At 54.2% G+C, this 9,549-nt stretch overlaps 3 protein-coding genes across 3 annotated transcripts in view, besides 2 other annotated features; all 3 read left to right on the forward strand.

Annotated features, from left to right (window-relative positions):
- LSM04_009721 (uncharacterized protein) overlaps positions 1 to 262 on the forward strand; it is a gene marked incomplete at both ends in the record, with an annotated part of 270 nt that extends 8 nt beyond the window's left edge. Inside the window, one exon of the mRNA XM_067333137.1 lies at positions 1 to 262. This exon is cut by the window's left edge and continues 8 nt beyond it. Coding sequence (XP_067188970.1) covers positions 1 to 262 — 262 coding nt within the window.
- Positions 263 to 267: 5 nt separating this feature from the next.
- LSM04_006533 (uncharacterized protein) lies at positions 268 to 753 on the forward strand (the record flags this gene model as incomplete). Its single annotated transcript, XM_067333252.1, has 1 exon — positions 268 to 753. The coding sequence occupies one exon, from the start codon at positions 268 to 270 to the stop codon at positions 751 to 753; it is 486 nt and encodes a 161-aa protein (XP_067188967.1).
- Positions 754 to 1,661: 908 nt separating this feature from the next.
- Positions 1,662 to 1,722: a sequence feature (Protein overlapping with rRNA (LSM04_009245, KAH9586571.1) was converted to a misc_feature.).
- A 145-nt stretch (positions 1,723 to 1,867) lies between these two features.
- Positions 1,868 to 2,133: a sequence feature (Protein overlapping with rRNA (LSM04_009245, KAH9586571.1) was converted to a misc_feature.).
- A 1,624-nt stretch (positions 2,134 to 3,757) lies between these two features.
- On the forward strand, positions 3,758 to 8,827 carry LSM04_005105 (Reverse transcriptase domain; the record flags this gene model as incomplete). The annotated part of the gene is made up of 1 exon (XM_067333479.1): positions 3,758 to 8,827. The coding sequence occupies one exon, from the start codon at positions 3,758 to 3,760 to the stop codon at positions 8,825 to 8,827; it is 5,070 nt and encodes a 1,689-aa protein (XP_067188965.1).
- Positions 8,828 to 9,549: the final 722 nt, after the last annotated feature.

The following is a 9,549-nucleotide window of genomic DNA, read 5'->3' on the forward strand; positions in this document are numbered from 1 at the left end:
CCAAAGCGACCTTTACACATCCCTGGAAGGGCCTGATCGCAAGGTGTTCATCGCCAACAGAGCGACAGGATCGGGTAGGCCTCTGACGGACCCACAGGTGCGCGCGGACGACCGCAGCTTTGTCGTCTACCTGCGGGGCGGATGCTACAACGCGTTCTCCCCGAAGGGCAGAACTGCGTGTGCGGCGCGGACGCGACCAATCATCACGTCCACACGTGCGGCCGGCTCCACCAGCAGCCACGCACGATACGCCATGACATGATCAACATGGCGTTTGCAAACGGTCTGCGACTCTGCGGGTTCCAATGTGGACTGGAACCGCGTCTGACGGAAGTGAGCCGACGACGACCGGACATCCTCGTGGTGGGACTCGACACCTACGCCATCACGGACATCACGGTAACTTACCCAGGAAGGGTCACAGGCACGGTGGAACCGGAGGTCCTCGCAGACGCGGACCCGTTTCGAGCAGCCAGAACAAGACTCCTGGAGAAGCGGCAAAAGTACCGACACTGGGCCATCGGAAACGGTTTGGACTTCGAACCGTTCATCATCCAGACGAACGGGTCGATCTTACCAGTGAGCCGGCAGTGGCTGCGACGCGTCCTGGGGAACCAGGATCATAGGCTGACGGTGACGAACGCCTATGACTTCATCATCGCGGACACCCTGGTGGCGGTACTGCGTGGGAACGCACACGTGTTCAACGCGGCGTGCGGCCGGGATGGAGCGGCGAGCGGGGCCCTGGGGTAAGGTGGACCCCTGGGCGACAAGAAGAAAGAAGAAAATAAAAATAGAGGCAAACAAACAAAGAATGACGCAATCCACCACCCCACAGAAGCGAAAACAATACATAGAAACGCAATCCAAGAAGGAAAATAGAACTGGAAAAGTAAGAGTGGGGTGTTTTGTCCCGCACGAGATCACCCATTAGGATAGAGGGGCTTTTTCTTCTTTTAGATAGCGATCCGCCTCGCCTCACGCACCCGTCGTGAGGACCCAGAAGGGCGGCATCGATCCTTTCCATAGCATCACCAATTTTAATAGGGAACCAATGGCCCGCTGAAGATCTCGGGTGCGGAATTTTGTTTTTCTGGGGTAGTTGTTTGGCCCCCCTAACGGGGGCCGGGTTCGGTTGTCTTTTCTCTTTCTCTTTGTTCTTGTCGCTATCGGAAATGGAGGCCAGGAGATGGTCACAGACCGTTTTGTGCGATGGTTGGGGCACCGGTCAAAAAATTAAAAAAAAAAAAAAAAAAAAAAAAAAAAAAAAAAAAAATTATTGATACAGTTTCTGTACTATATTGGTATGCGAAGCTTCCAGGAACTTCCTGTGCGGGGCGCGAGCTCCTGCCACCGGGGTCTTCTGGCAAATTTTGGGTGGAGGGTCTTCGGGCCCTCCTTTTTTTTTACTTTTTTCTTTCACACACAACAGAGGAGGGCGAAGCAGAAGAAGAACGGGAGGCGGCACAACACACACACACACACGCACACGCACCTTCGTGTCCAGGGGTCCGGTTTTTTATTTTTTGACTTTTGCATTTAGAAGTCGTCGTCGCCCTTGAGCTGCTTATTTCCCTTTTATCGCCATCACCGGTGTTATTCTCACAGGTTTTGTGCATTTTTACACCAGCGTCCGCGTTATTTTTTTTTTTCGTTCCATATCACTTTCGCCGTTGCCGTGGCAGCGCTTTTTTCGTTATTGCTGCCGTTGCTGGCATCGTTCTGTGGGTTTTGGTCATTTTTGCCCTAACGTTCGCGATCTTTTTTTTTTCGACCGCCATCGCGCAAACACGCAGACAAAAAGAAGAAGAGACAGCGGGAAGAGCACCACCACCACCACCACCACCACCACCACCACCACCACCACCGACGCCGGAACGCGAGCCACACAAACGCAGAGCACCGGGTACGACCATACTTGGCCGAATGCACCATATCCCGTCCGATTTGTGAAGTTAAGCGGCCACAGGCCTCGTTAGTACGGCGATCAGTGATGGCGCTGGAACCCGGGGTGCCGTACCCTCTCTCAGATGATTTTTTCTTTTTTCCTTCTCTGAGGGTGTGGGCGCTGCGACCCTCTGATGTGGCCCATGCTTGAGGGGCGTAAAATGGCAATGACCCCCAGATCCCCATGTCACCCCTCATCTCCCACCCCCGGACCCGGAGGAGCGGTTTTTAACTAACGCTATTATTGATACAGTTTCTGTACTATATTGACTTAGGAGTTTTTTGGTGATAGTGCGTTGCGTCGGGGGGCGCATACGCGAAATCGCAATAGGAGGGAACTGTAAACGAACCTCTGCAAAAAATAAAATTAAAAAAAAAAAAAAAATAATTAATAAAAGTTTTTTTTTTTTTTTTTAGGATCAATCTTTGAGAACGTTATTTCGATACGAACGTGCTCTTACCAAAGCGATCTGAGCAAAATATTGGATTGCCGTAAAAAAACTACGCCATTTGAAGTAGTACACTTCGAAAATTGGTCAATTTTTCGCCTGAAAAGTACATTTTCGCAGAACCGAAAAATACCCATTTTTTTTTCCCAAAAGACTTTCTCCGTGCCGAAGAACCGACGTTTCAGAACCCAAGAAACGCAAAAATAGAAGTAATAACGTGTCTACGGGACAGTAACGAAAAAGAGAAAGAGGTTGGTAACCAGTTCCGGTTTACTTTCCTCGATTTTAATACTAGAAAAAAGCAAAAGGTGTTTGATCTTACCAAAAAACAGGTCTCTGGAGGACACCTGTGGTAACATCAACACTTGGAAAAACATCAGAAATATTTTCACGGTAAAAGTGAAAATATAAATAGAAATTAGCCTCAGGGAAGGGCTATCAAACACAATTTAAAACAGGAGAAACTGAGACTGCGTCACTCAAAAACGCAGGTTTGTAAGGACTAGAAAACAACCAATTTTTCCCAATAGACTTTTCTCCGTGCCAAAGAACCGACGTTTCAGAACCCAAGAAACGCAGAAATAGAGTTGATAACGGGTCTACGGGACAGTAACGAAAAAGAGAAAGAGGTTGGTAACCAGTTCCGGTTTACTTTCCTCGATTTTAATACTAGAAAAAAGCAAAAGGTGTTTGATCTTACCAAAAAACAGGTCTCTGGAGGACACCTGTGGTAACATCAACACTTGGAAAAACATCAGAAATATTTTCACGGTAAAAGTGAAAATATAAATAGAAATTAGCCTCAGGGAAGGGCTATCAAACACAATTTAAAACAGGAGAAACTGAGACTGCGTCACTCAAAAACGCAGGTTTGTAAGGACTAGAAAACAACCAATTTTTCCCAATAGACTTTTCTCCGTGCCAAAGAACCGACGTTTCAGAACCCAAGAAACGCAGAAATAGAAGTAATAACGTGTCTACGGGACAGTAACGAAAAAGAGAAAGAGGTTGGTAACCAGTTCCGGTTTACTTTCCTCGGTTTTAATACTAGAAAAAAGCTATAGAAGATCGATCGTTGCAAAAAATCGCCACTAGTGAGAGCAGGTTGTCTGAGTTCGAGGTGCGGAAAAGTTATAGAAACTCGTCTCAAAATCGGCACCCACTAACGATCGAATAGTGTTACCTTGGTGGATACACACACTACAATTGGTTTTTACAAAAATTTGTAGTGCGTGTTACACCAAACAACGTTTCGAAGGGCTGTTTGACCGGAAAAATTGATCACTTTTTCGGTCAAAATAGAAGGTTTTTCTTCGACAACCACCCCCCTGTTGTTGCAGAAAAACATTTACAAGACGCAAATGGCACAGTGGATGCACGCACGATGTCCAACCGCAGGAAATATGGACAGAGCATCGGGATTTCCACACCCCAGAAAAGACATCGGCGGCCGACAAAAAGCCGATAGAGAGAAGAAGGATTTTTCTACCCGCGAAAAATACGAGCACCCCCGGCGTTCGAACCGGGGACTCGGGAAGGAGGTGATCACCCAATTGTTGTCAACTTTGCTGGCAGAAATTCAGGGCCGTGGGGAGACCCGAACCCGGGACCCAGGGCGGCGACCACCGGAGAAGAAGGTGCCCCCAGCCAAACCGAAACCTCCGCAAACAGAGTGGCCACGAGGCGCGGTGACGGTGACAGCGAAGACGCTGCAGCAGCAGTTGCAACCGAGGAGAGCGGCAAAGTTGACCCCGGCACCGACGCACACAACATGGGCACAAGTGGCGCGCGCGAAAACCGAGCAGCCACAGCGGAAAACAAGCCCAGAACCGTACCGCCCACCACCGCCGGCCAGGCAGAGACCACCGGAGACCGAAAGGCAACGACACCCGCAATCGAAAAACCCAGTAAAATGGGCACCACGAAACGAGGAACAACCGCCGAAACCGCACCCTAAGAGGACGCCGGCGGCACCAGCAACGCGGAAACGCAAAGGAGGACGCAACCCAATGGAAGATCTCCTCGCTCGCGAAGAGCTGGAACAGACAGCGCTGAACGAGAAATTCCAGATGCTGAAAGCGGAGTGTCGCAAACGCACGGTGTGGTGGGAAACGATGCGCCACGGAGGTGACAACTATCACTGCCGAGTGTGTGCCTTCTCCAGCGCGCGCGTGGGAGCAGTAGCAGACCACTGCAAAGCATCCCACCCGGAATTAGGATGGATCGCACCGTACCAACTGCGACCGTATGGACCTAAAATTTGGCCCATAGACAAGGCGTGCGCCGTCACAGCGACGGTGGCAATACTCTCCCTTTTTCCCGAAGAAGGCCGTTTTGCTCCGATATTACGGCGACCATACGTCGACCCATCCGTGGCCAGCACAGAAGAGCTCGTGGCGGCAATGAATCTGCCCCTCCCCATGGGCCCGGCCACGGCGCTGGAAGCCATAGGGGCCAACGACTCAGCCGTAGCGGCGCTGTTTGCGCGCAACCACGTGAAAGCAGCCTGCTGTCAAACATGCGGGGCAGCAGGGAGCTACGAAGAGACACTGCCCGCAGACGTGGGCATCATAACGATCCACCCGGAAAAGAACGACCCAGTAGAGATCACCTCGGCCTCCCTTCGGCCAACGTACTACGGCGAAGAGGTGGATGCAACAGCGGTTTGCGACGGCGCTGCAAAGGGTGTCCCGCACCCGCCCACCCAGGTGAAGACCATCACGACGCAGGCGTTCGGCGACGCAGTGGCCATAGATATCCGCGGGTGGGGAACACAACCCGTTGGCGCAGCACAAATCCCCTGCACCATCGACCTCCCGCATGGAAACGGCAGCGCCGAATACATCCTGGTGGGGGTGGTGGCTCGGACAAACCTCAGGCATGTGGCAGCATTTCTCCCCATCAAACCGGAGGCTAACGTATGGGATGTGGTCGACGGCATGGTGCGAAAACGGGCCCCGGGCGGCCTCGACCCGGCCATGGCGGTACTGTGCTTCTACCGGCGTGTGGAAACAACCGAAGGCGAAGACGGGACAACAATGGAGGACGAGGAAAGGGACACAACAAACGAGGAGAGTGCAGAGCCCACACCACCGCCAGAACCACAGGCACCCCCGTTGGACCACCGCAACCGCATGTGTTTTGGCCAGTTCGGCGACCCGCTGGCCAATGAAGAAAGTGGGCGAGGCAAGCGGCCACGAGAGCGCGACGCACAGGGAGGCACGGAGGAGCAGGAAACACCGGCAGACACACACGCGGAGACCGCGCACACGGACGCCGAGAGCGAGCCACAGGCACCATACGACCCGTTTCTCGACACCCAAGAACATGCGGTAGAGGTGGAGGATTCCGAACCCAACGCCTCACAGCTCCACACCCCCAACCCCAGGAGGGAGGGCCATGCCAGTGGCCAAGGGTCCCAAGAGATCAGAGCGGACAGACCCAAGGTAGGACCCCAGGGAAGGCGAGACAACACCCCCGTCATTTTCAGCCACGACGGGACGACACCGCTAGCGGAAACGCTGCGCTGCCTGGCGGGTTTTTGCCACCAAACCTTCACCGGAAAACGCCGAGGAGAAGGCCTCCGGTCGCACATTCACGGCGTCCACTCTCGACAGGAACTCTTTGACATCAACAGCGACGCCTTGAGAGAACAGGGATTGGTGAGGTGCGAAACCTGTGGGGAGATATTCCCGGCAAGCATCAAGGGTCGCGCCGCGCATCTGAACAGATGCGGCCAGTATTCATGCCGCAAGGAGCGATTAGGCGCAGAGCGGGAGGAGTTCCGGACATCCACCGGAGGGAGTTACGCGCAACAGGTCGCGCAGAGAGAAATCCCGGCACCAACCGACTGGCCCTCAGAACGGAACTCGGACCCTCTCTACGATCAATGGCTCCACCAACGTGTTCCAACACGGAGGTGGTTGCACAAAAGAGAATGGCCGAACTGGCTGGACGTGTGCCGCACGGTTTTTCTAGGGTACACCGCATCGGAAAACCAGGAACGATGGCGCAAACAGGTGCAAATTTTCGACCTGGTACGGCAGCACCTGACCATCCAGAAAGACCCGCGCGACAGGCAAGCCACACCACCGGAAGACATCGGTGACGAAGAGGAACCGCCCACGCCAACGGCCACCACGGGAGCCAATGAGGAGGCAGAAGCGAGCAGCACGGCGCCGACCGACGGCGAGAACAGACGCGTTCGCGCCAAAGTGCGACGAATCGAAACCATGTGCATGCTTCAGGCGACCGGCCGAGCAGCATCGCTTCTCACGGCAGAAGATGCGCCGCCGGTGGAGTTCTCCCGCGAAATGGTGAAGAGCCTGGACGCACTGTACCCGCAGGAGGACCCCAGCACATACCCCACACCCCCGGTGGCGGGACCGCTGGTCACATTGGACGCGAAAGATGTGTCGCGCCTGATAAACCAGAAGCTCACAAGAGCCGTAGCGCCTGGCCTGGACGGATGGACCCGGGAACTCCTGTGCCCGCTAACGCGGGACAAGCAACTGATGACGGAACTGACAACCGTCCTGACGGATATGGCGAATGGCAACGTGCCGCCGGAGGTGGCGCACAGGATGAGGGCCACCAGCCTCACGGTCCTCAGAAAAAAGAATAAAAAGTTCCGGCCAATAGGAGCGGAATGCGTCTGGGCCAAGGCGATATCACTCCTAGCAGTCCAAGCGGTGATGCCAGCGCTGAAGGAACGCTTCAAGAACTTACAATTCGGTGTGGGCAACAACATCGAGTTGGCCATCGAAAAAGTCAGACGGGATTTTTTGTTCAAAGGAAGCGTGGCGATGTTAGACGGGCGGAATGCCTATAACGCCATAAGCCGCACGGCCATCCTCAAGGCGACATACGGGGACGCCACTTGGAAACCACTGTGGGCCGTATCGCGCCTACTCCTGGGAGCGCCTGGCATGGTAGGGTTCTATGAGAATGGAAAGATGGTGCACTCCTGGAAGTCCACCCGCGGGGTGCGGCAAGGCATGGTGCTAGGGCCGGTCCTCTTCTCCATCGGGACCCTGGCCGCGCTCAGACGCCTACAACGCAGCTTTCCGAATGCGGCTTTCACGGCCTACTTGGACGACGTCACGGTGGCCGCACCACCAGATCTCTTAGGCGATGTGGTGGCGGCGACGACTCGCGAAATGGAGCGCCTCGGAATCGAAATTAACACGGACAAAACCGAGGTGCTTGATCCGAGTGGGTCAGCCAAACTGCCCGTGGAGCCACTGGAATTTGCACGCGTGCTGGGCGCGGGGGTGGCCGCGGACCCCGCCAGCACCCGCATCACAGATTTTGTGAAGAACAAGGCCAAGGAAACGGACCGATTGTTCAAGGCAATCGTGGAATACCCGTTTTCCAAGAGCACGCAATGGAGGCTCCTAAGCGTCTCGGCCCTCCCTCGGCTGACGTTTTTGCTGCGCACCCATGCGCCGGCACACACGCGAGAGAGCGCGAAATGGTTCGACGATCGTGTGACGGAGGTGCTCGGGTGCATCGCGGGGGTGCCGATCACCAAACGCGCGCGCGACATCGCAGCACTGCCGATCCGGATGGGCGGGTGCGGTTTGAGACGGCAAGCTGATGTCGCCGAACTCGCGCACGAGTGTCTCGGCAAAAAAGGACTGCAACGAGAACGTACCGAACTGTTGGAAATGCAACGCCAAAGCGACCTTTACACATCCCTGGAAGGGCCTGATCGCAAGGTGTTCATCGCCAACAGAGCGACAGGATCGGGTAGGCCTCTGACGGACCCACAGGTGCGCGCGGACGACCGCAGCTTTGTCGTCTACCTGCGGGAGCGGATGCTACAACGCGTTCTCCCCGAAGGGCAGAACTGCGTGTGCGGCGCGGACGCGACCAATCATCACGTCCACACGTGCGGCCGGCTCCACCAGCAGCCACGCACGATACGCCATGACATGATCAACATGGCGTTTGCAAACGGTCTGCGACTCTGCGGGTTCCAATGTGGACTGGAACCGCGTCTGACGGAAGTGAGCCGACGACGACCGGACATCCTCGTGGTGGGACTCGACACCTACGCCATCACGGACATCACGGTAACTTACCCAGGAAGGGTCACAGGCACGGTGGAACCGGAGGTCCTCGCAGACGCGGACCCGTTTCGAGCAGCCAGAACAAGACTCCTGGAGAAGCGGCAAAAGTACCGACACTGGGCCATCGGAAACGGTTTGGACTTCGAACCGTTCATCATCCAGACGAACGGGTCGATCTTACCAGTGAGCCGGCAGTGGCTGCGACGCGTCCTGGGGAACCAGGATCATAGGCTGACGGTGACGAACGCCTATGACTTCATCATCGCGGACACCCTGGTGGCGGTACTGCGTGGGAACGCACACGTGTTCAACGCGGCGTGCGGCCGGGATGGAGCGGCGAGCGGGGCCCTGGGGTAAGGTGGACCCCTGGGCGACAAGAAGAAAGAAGAAAATAAAAATAGAGGCAAACAAACAAAGAATGACGCAATCCACCACCCCACAGAAGCGAAAACAATACATAGAAACGCAATCCAAGAAGGAAAATAGAACTGGAAAAGTAAGAGTGGGGTGTTTTGTCCCGCACGAGATCACCCATTAGGATAGAGGGGCTTTTTCTTCTTTTAGATAGCGATCCGCCTCGCCTCACGCACCCGTCGTGAGGACCCAGAAGGGCGGCATCGATCCTTTCCATAGCATCACCAATTTTAATAGGGAACCAATGGCCCGCTGAAGATCTCGGGTGCGGAATTTTGTTTTTCTGGGGTAGTTGTTTGGCCCCCCTAACGGGAGCCGGGTTCGGTTGTCTTTTCTCTTTCTCTTTGTTCTTGTCGCTATCGGAAATGGAGGCCAGGAGATGGTCACAGACCGTTTTGTGCGATGGTTGGGGCACCGGTCAAAAAAAAAAAAAAAAAAAAAAAAAAAAAAAAAAAAATTATTGATACAGTTTCTGTACAGTAACGAAAAAGAGAAAGAGGTTGGTAACCAGTTCCGGTTTACTTTCCTCGATTTGACGACGAGAAAAAAGCAAAAGGTGTTTGATCTTACCAAAAAACAGGTCTCTGGAGGACACCTGTGGTAACATCAACACTTGGAAAAACATCAGAAATATTTTCACGGTAAAAGTGAAAATATAAATAGAA

The sequence above is a fragment of the Trypanosoma melophagium genome, assembly GCF_022059095.1.
Source record: "Trypanosoma melophagium isolate St. Kilda chromosome Unknown ctg33segment3, whole genome shotgun sequence".
NCBI classification, from domain to species: domain Eukaryota; phylum Euglenozoa; class Kinetoplastea; order Trypanosomatida; family Trypanosomatidae; genus Trypanosoma; species Trypanosoma melophagium.